Source organism: Kogia breviceps, chromosome X (genome assembly GCF_026419965.1).
Source record: "Kogia breviceps isolate mKogBre1 chromosome X, mKogBre1 haplotype 1, whole genome shotgun sequence".
NCBI classification, from domain to species: domain Eukaryota; kingdom Metazoa; phylum Chordata; class Mammalia; order Artiodactyla; family Physeteridae; genus Kogia; species Kogia breviceps.
Window position 1 is genome coordinate 24,776,147 of NC_081330.1, and position 19,333 is coordinate 24,795,479.

The 19,333-nt window shown below is 36.3% G+C and overlaps 1 protein-coding gene across 16 annotated transcripts in view; it reads left to right on the forward strand.

Annotated features, from left to right (window-relative positions):
• The window catches only part of THOC2 (THO complex subunit 2), a 128,629-nt gene that overhangs the window by 94,722 nt on the left and 14,574 nt on the right, over positions 1-19,333 (forward strand). For 9 of the 16 annotated variants that reach the window (XR_010838742.1, XR_010838743.1, XM_067024043.1 and 6 more), the window contains 15 exons: positions 1,260-1,356; positions 3,402-3,519; positions 4,518-4,697; positions 5,532-5,696; positions 9,798-10,073; positions 11,332-11,473; positions 11,931-12,088; positions 13,026-13,154; positions 13,549-13,680; positions 13,770-13,954; positions 14,447-14,625; positions 14,871-14,973; positions 15,638-16,068; positions 16,265-16,323; positions 17,745-17,861. Coding sequence is in view for 13 of the 16 variants with exons in the window: in XM_067024043.1 (XP_066880144.1) it covers positions 1,260-1,356; positions 3,402-3,519; positions 4,518-4,697; positions 5,532-5,696; positions 9,798-10,073; positions 11,332-11,473; positions 11,931-12,088; positions 13,026-13,154; positions 13,549-13,680; positions 13,770-13,954; positions 14,447-14,625; positions 14,871-14,973; positions 15,638-16,068; positions 16,265-16,323; positions 17,745-17,861 (2,471 nt within the window). In the remaining 3 variants the exon portion in view is untranslated. Of the gene's footprint in view, positions 1-1,259; positions 1,357-3,401; positions 3,520-4,517; positions 4,698-5,531; positions 5,697-9,797; positions 10,074-11,331; positions 11,474-11,930; positions 12,089-13,025; positions 13,155-13,548; positions 13,681-13,769; positions 13,955-14,446; positions 14,626-14,870; positions 14,974-15,637; positions 16,069-16,264; positions 17,049-17,744; positions 17,862-19,333 lie in introns of all 16 variants that reach the window. The other 7 variants (XM_067024041.1, XM_059050051.2, XM_059050050.2 and 4 more) reach the window with 4 other exon arrangements.

A 19,333-nucleotide genomic window follows, 5' to 3' on the forward strand; every position in this document is an offset into this window, starting at 1 on the left:
TGCAGTAACTCCCCATTGCTCTTTGAAGTTTGCAATCTGTAATAAATCATACAAGTAAGTTCTTTTGTAATCAGGTCCTTTCTGTACTAGCCTCATCTTTTGCCCCTCCCTAATATTCTAGGTTCCGTTAATTCTGAACTTCTTGCACTTTCCATGGCCTTTTGCACATGTTATTCCCTCTTCTTGGGGTACCCTTGGGGTACCCTTCTATGCCCACTCATCTCTTCCAACACATTTTCTACTTATTCATTAGATTTCAGCTTAGAGGTCACTTTCTTTGGAAAGCTTTCCCTGTTAACAACCCCCAAATCAGAATAAGGTGCCCCTCTTCTGTACTTTCATGGAACTTTTTATTCATCATAGTTATTTTAGTTTACTTTTTTCTATATCTCTCTGGACTGTAAGCTCCTTGAGGGCAGGACCTGTGTTTTGTCCATTGTCCTTTAGGTGCTCAGCAAATAATTCTTGAAAAGGCTGCAGATCACTTGATTTGACTGGGGTCTCCTCCTCTTTTTTTTTTTTTTTTTTTTAAAAAAAGGCCACGCCGTGCTGCATGCAGGATCTTGGTTTCCTGACCAGGGATTGAACCCATGCCCCCTGCATTGGGCGTGCCAAGTCTTAACAATTGGATGGCCAGGGAAGTCCCTCCTCCTCTTGTCTTTAGTGGCATTTTCTCCCTACTAATGTGATAAGGACTCTTGGCTAAAATTGGTCTTTTGATTGCTTCTTGGTCTGGCAATGTTTCCTTGCCCCTCCACAGCTAGTGGCATGTTCCTAGATAAAATGAGATTTTTTCGTGTGACTCAAACATTTGAGGGGCAGGTGTTTTGTTGATCATTCAAGTTTACTGAGTCATCTGCAAGATTTTGTTGTGGCCTAATTAACGTCACAAGTTATGGAATAAGGCTGTATAAGTTTGAATCACTGTTCTGCCTCATACCAACTGTGTGTCCATGAGCAAGTTATATGTCCTGTCTGTTTGGAGTTTCCCTCATCGATAGGTTTATACCAACCTGAGATGATTACTGCAAAGGTTAAATGAGATAATTACATAAAGAGCTTAATAGACTGCTTGGCATATGTATGGTCAATAAATATTAGCTATTATTAATTATAAAATTCTGTTCAGTGGCATCAGCAATACAATTTTTCCCACCTCATTTTGTTTTGGAAATTTCGTTGAAATGACACTTAATATTGTGCTTTTTGTTTTATGAACTGTTTTTTAAAAAGCCCTATTCCTTTTTTATCTCATATAGGTCTGGCTAGTTTCTGTGGTGCAGTTTTTCGTAAATATCCAATTGATCTTGCTGGTCTTCTTCAATATGTGGCTAATCAGCTAAAGGCAGGCAAAAGGTATTCATAGCAAATTATATGTAAATGAAATTCAATAATTAGAGTACTTCTGCTGGTATTGGGATGCTGACATTGCTATTATGTTGAAAAAGTGTTGGTTGTAGGCTTAAGAAAATAATTGCTCACTTATTTATATGGAATTCTTTAATTAAAAGAAATAACTTAAAATATACAGAAAGAAATGTAATATTTGGCTATATGTGTAACTCATTAAAGAAACTAACTCATTTTGACTACCTGTTAGGCTTTTGAATAAATGGTTGATATGGTATATTGTAAATCCTCTTATGGCAAAACACATTGCACTCTTGATTATGCTACTGGACAGTAATTGGCCTTTACATTGAACATTTGGTAGGAATGTGTTTATTTTGAGGGTATATGTAGTATCTTTAACACACAACTATTTTTTGAATTTAAACTTCAGAGGTAGGTAACACTAATGCACCTTTTGGACATTGTCTTCTTTTCTTTATAAATACTGAGTTTTATTATTTTATTCTGGACCAATATCAGTGCTTAGAGTTTGAATTCGAATGTATATTAAACCCCATCAGCAATAGACTGACTAGACTCAAAGAACTGGAAATGGTTTTCAAAAGCTTTCTGGTAGAAAGCAAACAGAAATCTGTAAAGCTATCTGGTGCTCCAAACAAGTATTACCTAAGTAATTCTTGACAGATTATTTTGGTTTAGGGAAAGCTTAAAAAAAAATTACGTTCGGAATTTAATCCACATATATCACTTGCTTTATGCTCATCTATTGGCCATTTGTATACATTTTACTCTTCTGTGTCTGTATAGGCCAGGAAAACATCACATTACTTTTAAATCTCTAGTTCAGTTTTCTGTACTGTGATATAGTTTTTGTGACCATCTAATGAAAAGATTGTTTAAAGGAAAAACAAAATATTTCATTGGTACTTGTTGCATACTTATTTGCATGAGGGCCCTCTTGTTTTCAAAACTATGTTTAGAGAAGCAAGGCAAGTTGAGAGAGTAAGCACTTAATCAGAATCTTAGAAAACTGTTCCTTTGTCTATTAACTTGTGTCTTGGGGTATACCTAGCTTTACCTTTCTTTGGAAAAACATCTGTATTTGTTCTGTAGGAAAGAATGTTTTTCCTTATCTTCATTACTGAACAAATTAAGGAAGATCTTGGAAGTCATAAGGTGTTATTTCCATTGACAGTCCTAAACTTTGAGAATTCAAATGAATAACTTTTGGCACAGTAATAAATATGTGTAAGGCAGGCCACTAAACTGTCATCTTAGGCTCAAATATCACAACTTGGAATTTTTATTTCCTTCCTTATTTCCTTTCTCCTCTCCCTCCCTGCATTCCTCCCAAGTGTGTGTGATTGTTTAAAGAGATGGCTCTATACTATCAAAAAATATATATTGAGCATCCTGTAATGGAGGATAAAAAAAATGCTATGAAGGGCATTATTGGGTTGGCTGCTAAAAATGAAATATGACCTGTATATTAGATAAAAGTATTGTATCAGTGTTAGGTTTACTAAAGTTGATAACTATTGCTGTGGTTATGTAAGAGAATAGTGATAGTCTTAAACACATTAGCAATTTTAGGGGTAATTAGGAATTTTAGGTACCTCTAAAATGATGTTACTTACTAGATAAGTTACTCTCAAATAGTTCAAGAAAATTTTGAGTGTGTGTGTGTGTGTGTGTGTGTGTGTGTGTGTGTGTGTGTGTGTGAGAGAGAGAGAGAGAGAGAGAGAGAGAGAGAGAGAAGATGGGGGAGAGAGAGAGAAAACAGAAATGATAAAGTGAACGGGATGTTCACAATGTTAATAATAGGTGAAGTAGGGATAAAGGCTATGTGGGTGTGCTTTGTACTATTCTTATCTTTGTATCCTATCTGTAAGTTTGAAATTACTTCCAAGTAAAAAGTTAAACATATTACATGCCCCAAATATTTATATACAAATAATTTAGGGATTCTTAGTATATTAATTACAATTCTTTTTTACTTTTATGTTTGAAGTTTCAACTATAGACTATTTCTTATTTTTCCTAAATAGTTTTGACCTGCTTATATTGAAAGAAGTGGTACAAAAAATGGCAGGAATAGAAATTACAGAAGAAATGACAATGGAGCAACTAGAGGCCATGACTGGTGGAGAGCAACTGAAAGCTGAAGTGAGAATTACTCTTTTTGTTTAGTGACTCAAAATTCAAAATGTATGCATGCTCCCTTTTAAAATCGCATCAAAAATAATAAAATACTTGGGAATAAACATCACCAAGGAGGTGAAAGACTTATATGCTGAAAGCTACAAAACATTAATAAAGGAAATTGAAGATGATTCAAAGAAATGGAAAGATATCCCATGCTCTTAGACTGGAAGAGTTAACATTGTTAAAATTAAAATGGCCATGCTACCCAAAGCAGTCTACAGATTGAATGCAGTACCTATCAAATTACCCATGACATTTTTTACAGAACTAGAACAAATAATCCTAAAATTTATATGGAACCATAAAAGACCCAGAATTGCCAAAGCAATCCCGAGGAAAAAGAACAAAGCAGTAGGCATAACCCTCCCAGACTTCAGACAGTATTACAAAGCTACAGTAATCAAAATGTACGCATGTTCATAATAAAGAATTTAAACAGCACATAAGTACATAAAGCTAAGTGTCAAAGCTATACATACCCTCCTCTTAAAATCGCCCCCACCTCCCTTTAAAAAATCGCGATATACTAGTTATTTTAACCTTTTTAAAAAGCTGAAACAAAGTATAAAAGACAGTAAGTAATACATCTGGAGGGAAATAAATATCAAATCTTCTGTGGTCCTTGATACCCCAACGGGCATAAATCTGAGCATAGTTACTCTGTTGTTGACTCTGCCCCACACTGACTAAAGGATAATCCTTTATAAGGGACTGCATGGTAGAAAGTGGAAAATATGTAGAAGTTTAAAGACAGTTGACAGTTATCTTTAAGCCAGTGACTAAAGCCAGTGGCAGTAATAGTGTCAGTAAAATAAATTTGTAAAGAGAGGGAAGAAATGTAGAGTGTGTGGGTTTGTTATCTTCAGGATTGTAACCAAACCCTTTCTGTGTTTTCTTCAAATCAGATGGCATGTGTTATGTACTGGTACACTGGTAAAGTTATGTCTTCTCTTTTGCAGGGTGGTTACTTTGGCCAGATAAGAAACACTAAAAAATCCTCCCAGAGATTAAAGGATGCACTATTAGACCATGATCTTGCTCTTCCTCTCTGTTTGCTTATGGCTCAGCAGAGGAATGGGGTGATCTTTCAGGAAGGTGGAGAGAAACATTTGAAACTTGTGGGAAAGCTCTATGATCAGGCAAGTTAAAGTGGCCTTTGTGTTTCTGTGGGTTTTAAAATCTTGATAGTGGAAAATATAGAATGTGATACAATTTGAAAAATGTCATTTTGCACATCATATATGTATATATATAACATATGATATATATTATATACAATATATAATATGTAATTATATAATTATATATATAATAGACATTCTGGAAATTGGGACTCTTTCTGTGCAAATTATGATATTTAAGAGATGGATCTAGGGGATATAATAATATATATAAGGTTTTCAGTTAAGTAGGTAACTTCAACTTGTTTGCTCTCATCTTTTCTGATCTCTGGAAATCTGGAATTTCAGCCACAACAAAGTAGATATGATCTTCATTTATAAAATATATTTTTAAATATTAAGCACCAAAACCTATAGTTAGCCTACAAAATGTGTTTAACTATCACCAACTATATTACAAGGAAATAAAAAACATCATGCATATTTTATAAAGTTTTCGACTTTTAAGGGCCAAGAAAATTGACTTGCATATACATAAAATTGTTCTATATGATTTAGATAATTATATTCTGCTACTAAAGGTGGTGAACAGTAGCTTGGAATTTGAGACTTTGGTTGACTCTTAAAGTCTTAGATTAGTCAAGTTTTCAGGACTTGGGTATCTTTTTTGTAATATGATTATATGATTAAGTTTGTAGATTGTCTCCAAAGTTCTTTCAAGTAGTAAAATTTGAATTCTTAATTGTTAATCAGAATACTGTTAAAATATATCTTAGTCATTTTGGAAAGTGTTATGTTGGTTTAGTAAAATGGTAGCACATTTGTGTTTTTTGTCTTATTTTTTAAATTTAGTGTCATGATACCCTGGTACAGTTTGGTGGGTTTTTAGCATCTAATCTAAGCACAGAAGATTATATAAAGCGAGTGCCTTCAATTGATGTGCTCTGTAATGAATTTCACACACCCCATGATGCAGCATTTTTCCTGTCTAGGCCAATGTATGCACACCATATTTCGGTAAGTATAAGTATCTTTGCTGCCATTCAGGAATGATTCCACATTACTACTTAACTGTTTTATTTGTAAATGCATTTTAATCTGACATAGATATAGATTATGAGAGAGTTGCTCTTTTGTTAATACTCAGCTCTGCGCAGTGGGCAATGAAAATGTCCCCTTTAAAAAGTAAGTCTTACTAGTTGTATAATTTTACTGTTACTACACCACCAGTTGTCCAAGTTGGTGTCTTATGGGCCCTCTAGAACTGTAGTTCTCCAACATTAGTGCAGCTCATCAGGGAATTATTAGAGAATCACCAAGGAAGCATCTTAAAAACTCAACCCCATGTCCATAAATTCTAATTTAGTAATTTGAATGGTACCTGTGGATTTTTGTTTTGTTTTTTTAACAAGCACTAGATGATTCTGATGCAGGCGAATGTGGTACGTCATTCTGAGAAACACTCCTCTTGAATACAGAGAGTCCTGTTTCCTCAGTGACAGTATCACTGTCAGATAGCTGACTTGCTATTACACATACTGCCTTGAAAGAAATAAAAGACTGACAGACTTAACCACCCCCAAACATTCTAAATACTCTTGCACTCTCTGTTGTGTAACTTCTAGGAAAGGTATATTCATGGCTCTTGTTTTATTTCTCTCCACCTAAATGAAACAACTGAAAACAAACAACAACAAAAAGCAAACTAGAGCCCTCCCAAGCAGGGTATCCCGTTAGTGACTGTATTGAAATTCAAGTAAGGATGTGGGGGAAGAGGAGACAGCTCTCCCTCCTTCTCTCTATCTGCCACCTGGACTCTTCCCTTTAAAGCAGTTACCTCTAATAGGAATTTACTTTTCCTTTTCCCTCAGGGCCATGGTCAGTACTCTGTTTGGAAACTGTGGTACTTCCCCACTCCGACTGGAGCCCAAGCATATTCTTCATTTTTCTGTAGGCTTAGATTCTGGCCCTTCTGTTTATCTGTTGTTGTTTTTTAAGTCTGTACTATGCAAGTGTTTCACTACAGATTTTGGGGAACACCTTGTTCCCTTATCTTTAAGTAGGCTCCCTTCTTGTTCCCAGTGGGGATACAGGGCTGTGTAGTAGAGTGGGGGAAAAGGTGCTGAGAAATTTGGGATCTAATTGATCATTTAATTAACCATCAGCTGTTAGTGTTTACATATCAACTGCTACAGTCTCACACTTAACCTCTAACAACTAACTAAATGTTAATTGATTCAATTATCACTTGTAATACTGTGCTGTACTCTCTAGAGGGAAAAAGGGAATAAGGGAGTAGGATTGGGCTGCTGCTTCTCCTTTAGACTCTTTCAATCCAGAAAATTGTTATGCTCTCTTTGTGTAGTTATGTTTTGTGTTGTCGCCCCACCCCACAGTAGATCAGTCTCAGCTATACAACAGGGGACCTGATTTCTTGAAGGACTGAGGTGGGAGAATTGCTTCATCTCAGAAATTCTGACCTGCCCTGTGCTATACTGAGAAGTGACACACTAATCAGCGCTATTGAACCCTAGCAAACAGGAACACCTGGTTGCCTGAGGTTGGCTGAACTTTTCCAGGTCAGAAAATGGAGCAGGTCATTCATACCAACAGCTACTTTTTCCGTAGCCTGTGTAAAATCTTGTGTCTTTGTCATTTAAGAGATAAAAATATCTAAACAAAGAAATGTCATTTTCCTTTCAAGTTTGAGGAGAAAACCAGAAAACTATACAGAGGTGGCTATACATCCAAATCAGGGGCAGGCCGCATGCCACCCCCGGGAAAGGGGATTCCTCGGCAACCTCGGTTACACTGGATTGGGCATCCAGGCTTTCCTAGGGATCCTTACTTTTGCCTGTTGGGTGAAAGCCCCTCTTGAAGAACCTTTGATGAGAGAGTATGAGTATTAGAGGGCTGCTAGGTCCCTTCCATAAATTGACTATTGGCAGGCTTTCATGGGAATAATTTAGCCAACCAAACACTGCTCACATTGTTAGGCCAAGAGCTTTTTGAACAGTAATTAGAAGTACAGCAGGGAATTCCCTGGCGGTCTAGTGGTTAGGACTCTGCACTTCCACTGCAGGGGGCATGGGTTCGATCCCTGGTTGGGGAACTAAGATACCGCATGCTGCGCAGCACGGCCAAAAGAAAAAAAAAGTACAATAACAGTGGATATCAGTTCTATTCCATAGGTCTAGGTCCCCAGGTGACTTTGTAGAGCTGTTATACTTATCCATTTGACTGAAGATGTGAGCTTGAAGAAGGGTTAAACTGACTTTAGGCGAGGAAATATTTGTCCTAGGCAAATATGCAGTATAGCTGTCTTTTCTGATCAAGGCTATTTTTTTTTCAACTAGATAGGAATGAGGGGGGTGCCTGGAAATAGAAGTCACAGATTCAGAACCAAAGGATTAGGGAGACTGGGGCTATCATATAACACTGTCATACCTATAACCTAATTTTCAGTTTTAATTGCTGAGAGCCACCTTGCAACACTGGTCTGAAAGAAAGACTTTTCTCCTAGTTCATATTCTAAATATGACCAAATCAGGTAGATAAACTATCTTATGCAGGTAGTTTCATCACTGTTTTATTCTGTGTTTTGTTAGAACCTCAACAGATGTCTTTCCGTTCACATAGATTCATACTAGTTGCCTTCAGTAGGACCCACCCTCAAAAATTTAAAAGCCTTTCTTATCCCAGCTGCTATTCTCTCAGGTCTCTGGTGTAATTGAGACCTCTCTCCTAAGTAATGTTCTTTATATTTATAGCTTTGCCACCTATGTGGCCTGAGTAGTTACCAGCATGCTCTCTAAAATGGGGAAAACAGGAGATAATTTTTCCCACTTCTAAAGTAATTGTATGATTCTCAGAGCCTGTTTGAGATACCCTGTGGAACAGAGAGTACTTGGTATGCCTTCAGTCCAGTGAGCCTGGGGTATGGAGCACTCCGGAGGGCGGCAGCTGGACCGCAAGGAGCCCAGACTCTCTTTGCCCATCACGATGCAGGACTGGGAGTGGAACCTTTGACTTCAGACCTTCTAGTTCTGGGCTCCATGTTGAGCACAAACTGTAAACGATTTAAGGGCTTTCTAGTATAAAGAAGTAGCTAGTTTTAGATCTCCTCGTAGGTTCGTCTTCAGGGATGATGCCTAACCCAGACAGTTTTCTGGGTGAGAGCTCTTTCGTCTCAAAGAGACTGAAGGGCACGAGATAATAGCAACAACTCCACGTTGTATTGTTTTCTTTTTTATGTTTGACACACATTCTGTGAACTAATATGTAGTCCCTCCCATTGTACTAACAGATTGTTTTTCTCATACAATTAAGGGTATGGCCTTCCTCTGACTCTCCCCCAAGTTAGGATAAACCAATCAGGCCAAATAAAGCTGTGGTTAAGTCAGTTCCCACATGCTTTAAACTCCAGTATACCAGAGCCATTTAGAGAAAATCATAATTTAACTTAGCAATAGGGTTACCAGTTGGTCCTGGTTTGCCTGAGACTTTCCCAGTTTTAGCACTACAGTCTTGCATCCTGGGAAACTCCTCAATCACTGGAAAACCTGGACAGTTGGTACCCCTACTTAGCAGTCTTATGGTAACGTTCTCATAACCTTTCTTTGTGTTGATCCAGCTTCTTAATTGACAGATCGTAACAGATGATAGGGGCTACATGTAGCGATAAAACATTCTGTTTTGGTTGGCTGTTACTAGTTCCATTCTGCCTCTTTACTAGTGTTAAGACCCTCTACTTGGTTCCCTTGAATATCTCAAAAGCAGGAGTGGAAACCCTGCATGTTCAATCCTGATGCAACAGCAAGAGAGAGTAGGGTGGGGGAAATGGACAGGGGGCCCACATACCCTATTCACTTACTCAACAGGTCAGATGCAATAAGAATCTTCGGAAAAGCTCATAGTAAGCACACAGGGCTAAATATTGAAACAGCTTCCAGGGATGATTTATCTTAAAAGAAATGTTGTTGGTAAGAAATTAGAATTCCTACAACAGTTTTGATTGGTCATCTTCTGATTCTTGAAAAGGGAACCTAGGTTTTTATACTGTGAAAATCAGTGCTATAAATTATATTGTATGTGTGTGTTTTTACTTTTTATCTCCAGTCAAAGTATGATGAACTTAAAAAATCAGAGAAGGGAAGTAAACAGCAACATAAAGTTCACAAGTACATTACATCATGTGAAATGGTGATGGCTCCTGTCCATGAAGCAGTGGTTTCCTTACATGTTTCCAAAGTCTGGGACGACATCAGCCCTCAATTCTATGCCACATTCTGGTCATTAACAATGTATGACCTTGCAGTTCCACATACCAGCTATGAACGGGAAGTCAATAAACTTAAAGTCCAGATGAAAGCAATTGATGACAATCAGGAAATGGTAGGTTTTTGTTCTAGTAGCTCAAGTATGATAACTTCATGGTATTAATTCAACATTATCCGTACTTTGGAATTGTATTAGCTCAGGTTCCTATCTTGTTGTTACATAACGTTTTTCTAAGTGGGTTTAGAGGTTTTCTCTCCATGGGTGGGGCAGAGGCTTGGTGAGTATGTGGAGGTTATGACCAATCAAAAGGTATTTGAGGGCTGTGTTAGCAACTTAAAATGATCTACTTAACTCCAATTGCAAGAGCAATAGGTATTCCCCAAAGGAGAATTCTTTAGGAGAAAGCTTTATTGAAGAGGTGAGTCTTGAACTGGATAGGCCTTGAAGATAGGTTAAGTTTGGAAATATGGAGGCAAATTGGCGACTCTAAAGCTTCAGCAAAGGTATGAAGTAGTCTAAGGTTTAAAGAGACCATTTTTACTGTGGCGATTGGGCTTAGTGATAAATTGGAAAGGTTAGGTTGGGGCCAGGTAATGTAGAGCAATGAGAGTTAGAAAGGAAGGCTTGAGGGACTTCCCTGGGGGTCCAGTGGTTAAGACTCCGCGCTCCAAATACAGGAGGCCGGGGTTTGATCCCTGGTCGGGGAACTAGATCCTGCACGCATGCCTCAACTAAGAGTCCACATGCCGCAACTAAAAGATCCTGCGTGCTGCAACAAAGATCCCACGTGCCTCAACTAAGACCCGGCGCAGCCAAATAAATAATTATTTTTTAAAAATGCACTTAAAAAAAAAAAAGGAAGGCTTGATAAAATTGAGAGCTATTTTAGATTCCTGAGTGGGGAAGCGGTAATGGTAAAAATGGTACTTTAGACAGATTGCTCGTGACAGTGATATGAAGGATATGTTTGGGAGGGCAAGGGACTGGCATTAGGCGGGAGACCAACTAGGTGGCTTTTTGGGTAATTCATTATGAAGTACTGAGAGCATAGACTGTGGTGGAGGTAGTGGGAATGCAGAAGACTTGTAAGCAGTTAGAATATTGGAACAGAGAAGGAAGGATCAAAGGTGACTCCATGCCTCAGATTAAAAGTACCAGTGTTGAGAAGGTATCCTGTTTCGATAGTGTACGAAGACTGACTTTGTCTCGGATTTGTTGAATGGAGGTCAAAGCACATCCAAGTGGACTCCTAAACCTCCCTGTTGAAGTAATTAGTATAAGATATCAGCATTTATCTCCTCAAATTTTTTAATTAAAAGAAGGAGAGGTAATGTGCCTGTAGTTAGAAAAGTATCTAACTTATACTTTGTAGCCTCCAAATAAAAAGAAAAAAGAGAAGGAGCGATGTACTGCCCTTCAGGACAAGCTTCTTGAAGAAGAAAAGAAGCAGATGGAACATGTACAGCGAGTGCTACAGAGACTGAAACTGGAAAAGGACAATTGGCTTTTAGCAAGTAAGTTGTTGGAACTGTTACATTTCTGCCACTGCTACATTAAAAAAGCAGACTTTTATAACTTTGGAGGTATTGAAGTATATTATGTTTGTATTTCAACTCAGTGTTCACTATCCCATTCTTTGGTTATTCATTAATGCAGAGTCGACTTCACATGTTCACTGAAGGAACAGATTTAATTTGCTGGTGAAATTAATTAACTTAAAACTACAATATTGGCAGCTTATCATTCAACTTTTCTGTATAAAATCTTATCTCTGGAGAAATTATAGGTAGAAAAATGTCCACAGAGTGAAAATGAAAGTCTTATCCCAGGCATGACCTTTTGGTTACAAACTATAAATAGTTTGTGGTTTTATATCATTCTCTACACTAAAGTTTATGTTGTCATGTTTAGTGGCCTTGAGGCACTTGAGGAAGAAGTTTACCACTTAATATATTCTTCCCTTATTTTTAGAATCTACCAAAAATGAGACCATCACAAAATTTCTACAGCTGTGTATATTTCCTCGATGTATTTTTTCAGCAATTGATGCTGTTTACTGTGCTCGTTTTGTTGAATTGGTACATCAACAGAAAACTCCAAATTTTTCCACACTTCTTTGCTATGATCGAGTAAGTTCTTTTTATTGCAACCTTTAAAAAAAGTCTCACACAAAGATAGCTAAACATTATATATAATCTATAGAGGTATTATTGTGTGTGTGGTTAAAAGCATGAACTCAAGAGCCAAGTGCCTGAACTTGAATCCTAGCTCTGCTACTTTCTAGCTATATGATCTTTGGCAAGTTTTTTTTAACCTCTCTGTGCCTCAGTTTTCTATCTGTAAAACGGGATAATAGTACCTGCTTCATAAGATTCTTGTGAGGAATAAATGAGTCACTATACACAAAAGCACTTTGAGTAGTGCCTGATATATAATAAGCACCCCTAGTTAATCCATTAACTCAACATTTGGGTTTATATGTTTGTCATAATAGGTAGAACTCTCTTCTCCATTTTTAACCTTCACCCCCTCGAGAAACAACGAAAAAGCTTACACTTTTGCACATATATAAAAGCAGGGATGCTTTTCAATATGCTCACATTCACAGATTTTTGCATCTGGCTTTTTTCATAATAATAAATTGCTGCATTTTGTGGTTTAAAAACATGATGTATGTTACAGCCTCTCAGCTGCCTATTTCTAGTTTCTATCAGCCTCGCCTCTGCTTACTGTCCCCTTAACCCCAGTAATATCTATGGCTAAGTCTTTGTTAAAGAAGTTATGTTGTAATAATAATGATAGTTTGTTCTTCCCTCATTGTAAATCAGCTTTCTTTATAAAAGTGGGTTTTTTGTTGTTGTTATTGTTGCTTTATGAATGTGCTATTTCCTCACAAAAGCCAGAATCTTTAAAGGTCTCTGGAATTGTGACTATAAAAGGGGAAGATGCATTTTGACTAAACTTACCTGTTTAGTTTATTATGATTTGCTATTACATGATCTTTTAATATTTTGAACTAATTTTGACCTTGATTTGTTTTTATTTTTCACACATTGTTTTCTGTAGGTTTTCTCTGATATAATTTACACAGTCGCAAGCTGTACTGAAAATGAAGCTAGTCGATATGGGAGGTTCCTTTGCTGCATGTTAGAGACTGTGACCAGGTGGCACAGTGATAGAGCCACATATGAAAAGGTATGACAAATACTCTTATACTGTACCTATTTACCATGTATATAATGACCGCTTCCAGTAAGCTCTGGGTTCAGTTTTAAAAGAGATGCTGAGTTTAAGATTCAGTTGTAAAACAATGTTTAAAATTTAAGCACAATTCATTCATTATTAAAAAAATACTATATTTTTATCCTATCTCAAACTGACATTTCAAATTAATGTCATCGAATAAGGTGAATCTTTCTGTGAAAACTACCTATCATTCAAAATACAAAAAAAAACACAAAACAAAACCAAACCAAAATACACATGTTTTCACATGGAATCATTAATCTAGTCTACTTAAGTTTCAGCTTCTGCTATTTTGGAGGACAGAATTTTTCTTTAAAAGTGACAGCCTATTTTTTGCCCTTAGGAATGTGGAAATTATCCAGGATTTCTTACTATATTACGGGCAACTGGTTTTGATGGTGGAAATAAAGCTGATCAATTAGACTATGAAAATTTTCGACACGTTGTACATAAATGGCATTACAAACTGACCAAGGTAAGAAAAAAAATTGTATTTCTCAAAGGTGGTTTTTTCTCTTCATACTTATACTTTTTTAATAACAGATCTTAAAATGTTTGTTGTAGGCATCGGTACATTGCCTTGAAACAGGCGAATATACTCACATCAGGAATATCTTGATTGTGCTAACAAAAATACTTCCTTGGTACCCAAAAGTTTTGAATCTGGGTCAGGCTTTGGAAAGAAGAGTGCATAAAATCTGCCAAGAGGAAAAAGAGAAGAGGCCAGATCTATATGCATTGGCTATGGGGTAACACAATTATACTTTAATGTGATTTATGAGACTAGATTACAGAAGGATTCTGAAGACTTTAAAATGTCTTACAGTGTTGAAGTTTATCTTCTGCCTTACTTCAGGAGATTATGCGATCATGTTCCCACAGGCTGGTGAGAGTTGTCACTTCTGATTATCAGCTTCCGGTCTATACTGGATGATAGTTTCAAAAATCATATATAGTATATCCTGGTTTAGAGGAAATGTAATTTTATCATCAGTTGAGTTATCAAGTCTTCAATAGTGGAAAAAAGGCATTTTAGTTGAAGGATTAGTTTACATTGAAATTTTTAAGAAAGCATCTAGGTTCTCTTACAGAGACATTCAGGAACTTACTGAAAATTAATATCTTTTATTCTCTGGAATCAAGTAGCAGAGTGAATAACTTGCTAATTTTATTCTTTTAAACCCCATGTTTGTGCCTTTTGATTTGTATTTGTATATTTAAACACTTTGTGCGACTTTCAGCTACTCTGGGCAGTTGAAAAGTAGAAAGTCATACATGATACCTGAAAATGAGTTTCATCACAAAGACCCCCCTCCGAGGAACGCAGTTGCCAGTGTACAAAATGGGCCTGGCGGTGGGCCTTCTTCATCGTCAGTAGGAAGTGCATCTAAATCGGATGAAAGCAGTACGGAGGAGACTGGTATGCTTATTTGTAGAAATTTATAAGTAATACATTTTGTTTCAGCAAACTGAAATGTTTTGTATCACATGACAAGTAAAATGCTGGCTTAGTGTTACTCTTTTATTCCCTAAGTAGGAGTATGTAACTGTGAAGAAGTGATCAGCCCTTTGTTTCTTTCTATCTAGTCTCTAATCATTTTGCTGTGCAATTGTAGCTTATTTACATCTAGGGGCTTGTCAAATAAAACCTTACCTTTATTTCAGATAAATCAAGGGAGAGATCTCAGTGTGGTGTGAAAGCAGTTAATAAAGCTTCTAGTGCCACACCAAAAGGGAATTCAAGCAATGGAAATAGTGGCTCTAACAGGTAGGAACACTGTGCTGTATGTCAAAATTCTGAATTCTTATATGATTAAGCAACCTCATTAGACATAAATGACAGAGGGTGATAGATGAATACTATGGAAGTCATTTTTGTTGGACTTAGAAATTTTGTCTATACTGCTATTTTGATGATGTGCTTACCATTCTCACATTTTGTATAATGCTGAGACTGACTTTGTTTCCTCTGCTGGGATATGCAGGGGAATGTATGTGGTGAAGTTAAAAAAAATTTTAGGATTGAGTGTTTGCTGTGTAAGAATAATTAACATGAGAGAAGCCTACTCATTTAGACCAGTGATCCATCCAGCCAAGTAATCTAGTTCCTGATGGTAGCACCCTTGGTTGGCTTATGGGATAGTTTTTTGTTGTTACTTTGTAATCCTCAAAGGTTATGAACGTGTACAAAAAAAGGGCCTAACATCACTTTAATTATTCTTTTTTAATCTGCTATTTGTGAATTTGGTTATTATTTACCGGATAAAGAAGTACTTCCTTTTTACTTGTCTTAAAGTTGTCCTTTAGTTTTTAAAGGGCTACTCATAGTTCTAGAATTTTTGAAGTCAGTCAGTAAGAAATGCTTTATGATTTATAACATTGAATATATTTTATGACCATTTGTCTTAAAATGTCACGTTTTTATTCTTAAGCAGCAAAGCTGTTAAAGAAAATGACAAAGAAAAAGGGAAAGAGAAAGAAAAAGAGAAAAAAGAAAAGACTCCAGCTACTACTCCAGAGGCCCGAGTACTTGGTAAAGATGGTAAAGAAAAGCCGAAGGAAGAACGGCCAAGTAAAGATGAAAAAGCAAGAGAGACGAAGGAAAGAACACCTAAGTCTGACAAAGAGAAAGAAAAATTCAAGAAGGAAGAAAAAGCTAAAGATGAGAAATTCAAGACTACTGTCCCCAATGTAGAATCAAAGTCGACTCAAGAAAAGGAAAGAGAGAAGGAGCCATCGAGAGAAAGAGATATAGCAAAGGAAATGAAATCAAAGGAAAATGTTAAAGGAGGAGAGAAAACACCAGTTTCTGGGTCCTTGAAGTCACCTGTTCCCCGATCAGATATTGCAGAGCCTGAAAGGGGCAAGTTTGATTTATATTTGTTTACCTTTGGTTGTTATAAAGTTGGTTCGTGTCTTGTTATTATGGCAAGTTATTTAGGGACTTTAGTAGGGGGAACTAATACTTGATAACCTTAGAAGTCGGTGATTTTTTTTTTTAAGTTGTGGGAAAAAGTGGAAACATACCTTATTGTGACTATTTCTTTTCATCCCAACAGAACAAAAACGTCGCAAAATTGATACCTACCCTTCTCCATCACATTCCTCAACAGTAAAGGTTAGTATAGCCTGAGGAAGGCAGCGTCCATGTTAGGCTCACCTGTTTGGAATACGTGTCCTGACTTCCTTCAAGTCTTGTGCCAAGTATTCACTGGAGCCACTGGAGGTTTTATATTGCATTAGAAAATGAATTTTTTACATATTGGTGGACTGATATTTTTTTCCTATTGAGTATTTTTCTTATAAAAATATTAAAACTTCAAGGACCTAGCACTAATTTTGTAGTGTTTCAAAGTGCAAGAGAAATTTTACCCAGAAGTGCCTCACTGCTTTAAGCAGTCTTTTTTGGAGTGCAATGGTAGCTACAAGCAAATGAATCTTTTCAGCAGAATGAAGCCTATTTTTCGGCATAAATATTGAAGAATATATAGCACTGAAGACTTCCTGGATGATACAGGATAAACAAGATACCTCTGAATTTATCAAGCTTCTTGATGAGCATCATACCGATGTGTGCCTTCTAAGAAGGAGTCTTGAAAGGAGTTCCATTTTAAAGTCTCCTTGGTGATCAGTTCTCCTGTAGTTGTGTATATTCAGTGAGCATGCAGCTTCTGTTGTATCTTCCCTTGGAGGTTTGTTTATACCCATTGGGTTCCCAACAAGTTGAACCTTGCGTTACGATAAAAGCAGATGTGGCATCCAATCCTACCACCCAGCAAAGAGAAACCCCAGGCATTCAACTGCAGCACAAAATCGTGGGTGTAGCCTTCTTGAAGACTCAGGGTAGCCATTCCTTGCTCCATATTTAATTTTAATTCTAAACTCATCTAATTTCATGGAATCTTTGAATTTGCAGTACGTTGAACTTTTAAACCTGTTAAGTTAACTAATTCTTCATCAAGAGCACTGTGGTTGAATACCGTAATTGATTTCATTTTCTTTCTTTTTTTAAGTGCTTTTTTTTTGTGGGAGGTACGAGATTCATCGTTAGAGGCACTTTGCAAGAAAAAAGTGATTACTCTTTTATAAATACATTTTGTTTTCTTGTTAATGTAACGCCACTGAGTTTTCTGGCTAGGATAAAATGTGTATATATTTATGGGGAGGTCCCAAGTAAAGAAAATTGGAAACCTCCCTATTAAAGAAAAACTATGAAAATGTAAGGCAATATTGTTCTTCCACAGTGATCTCCACTATTTTAAACTTTTTGTGGAGAAAAAGTATTTTGCTTTCTTAAGCCTCTTACCATTATCTGTAGTTTAAATACAGTGTTATGAAAAATGTGGCATTGACATTTATTTTAAAATTCTGAGCAGAGAAAGATTTTTGTTTGTTACAACGAGTACATATAATTTAGTTTTTTTTTTTAAACATTACAATTCCATTACATAGTTTTGCTTTTGTTTTTTACTGTTGATATTCATATAACAATGACATCATGAGATTTATCCTCACAAGAAGTAGCTGGTTTATTTCCAGGTTACAGCCATACTTCCCAAAGTTCCTCTGGGTTCTGAGAACTATGCCAGCTCACCTGTCATCTCCATTCATTTTCTACAGGACAGTCTCATCGAACTCAAGGAGTCTTCAGCAAAGGTTTGAGTCTTTTAAAATCATCATGCCTAAGTAAAACAAAGAAAAAATTCTTTACTTCATTTATTTAGTAGGTACCCTCACCCTAGTAAATTCAGTAAGCTAGTGGAATAACCTTTAAAAATACTTATCACAAACTGAAACAATGGATGGCAATGGTCCCTTTTAATGAGATTGTTATAAAATGTGTGTAATGTGGCAACCTTTCTATAATCTCTCCTTGCTGTTATTATGCATTATCCTTTTATGCTTCAAAATCTGAAAGTAAGTTTAAGATTTGAGGAAGGAGTTGTTGGTTTCTTTTGAGGAGTAGGCTTATTTAATTTCTCAAAACAAATCTGTCAGGCTGTTTTTTTAACTTTTTTAGATAACCCAAAAGGCCAAAAAATATATCTGATGCATTCACATAACTGTTCTAAAAACTGAGCCCATCTCAACCCATAAGAATCTTTATATCGCCTCTGCTGAGCTACCTTTTTGGTAGTTGTAGCATATTATCGAGAAATATGGTTAATGTAAACTAATCATTCTCCTGGAGGGGAATACTCAACATGATGGTTGTGTTTACATGTCAGTATTAATTCTTGCCTATTACTCTACTTTCTTGAGTATTCTGCTACTAAAAATAATGTGCAGTTTGTGTATCTTATTACAGAGTTCATTCATTTCATGGTTATAGTTGAATTGTCCAGTGTTCATGTTATTTTGTCTTTATTATTATAAAATTTGTACCCTGTTTCACTTTGATTTTCTACTTTGCCTCCTCTTATATCTACTAAGTATGATTCCTTACTGGTGGACCAGTAAAAAATGATATTTTGAAACAAAGCCAGTTGACAGTACTAACTGCTTTTAGAACTATTAGCTTTATAATGAAATGTCTGTGGCTATTGGGCAAGTAAGCACTAATTTTTAACAGTTTAGATTAGCTAATGTGCCTGTGTCCTAAAATTGTAGCATTGTTTTTAGAACATACTGTATTAATCAAAAGAGAATCAGTTGTACTGTGAATGCTTTCTTTTAAAGCAGAACTTTCTATTTGCTAAATTGAACATGTATTCCAGTATAGTAGGTTTTCATAACCAGTGTGGGATTGTGTATGTATGTCAGTCTTAACCATCAGTGGTTTGTGTGGACTATTTTAAATTCATGGGTTAACAATGTTACCTTGTGAATATTTATTTCCTGAAACATAGTTTGAAGCAGTTGAAAACCTGCTGTTATAGTTAACTGGATTTTCTAAGCAATGATGAAGATTATGGTTTCTTTCAATTATGAAAGCCTTTTGAAAATAAGACATAGGAGATAAACGTATGTTATCTCATTTCATACTCGTCACAGTGCTGTGAGGTAGGTAGGGCAGTTGGCAGTGTCTTTTTTAACAAATAAGAGACTAAAGTTCTTGATCTTTTCCCAGTAGCATATAACTTGTTAGTACCAAAACTTGGACTAAAATTAAGGTTCCTCAAGTGTTC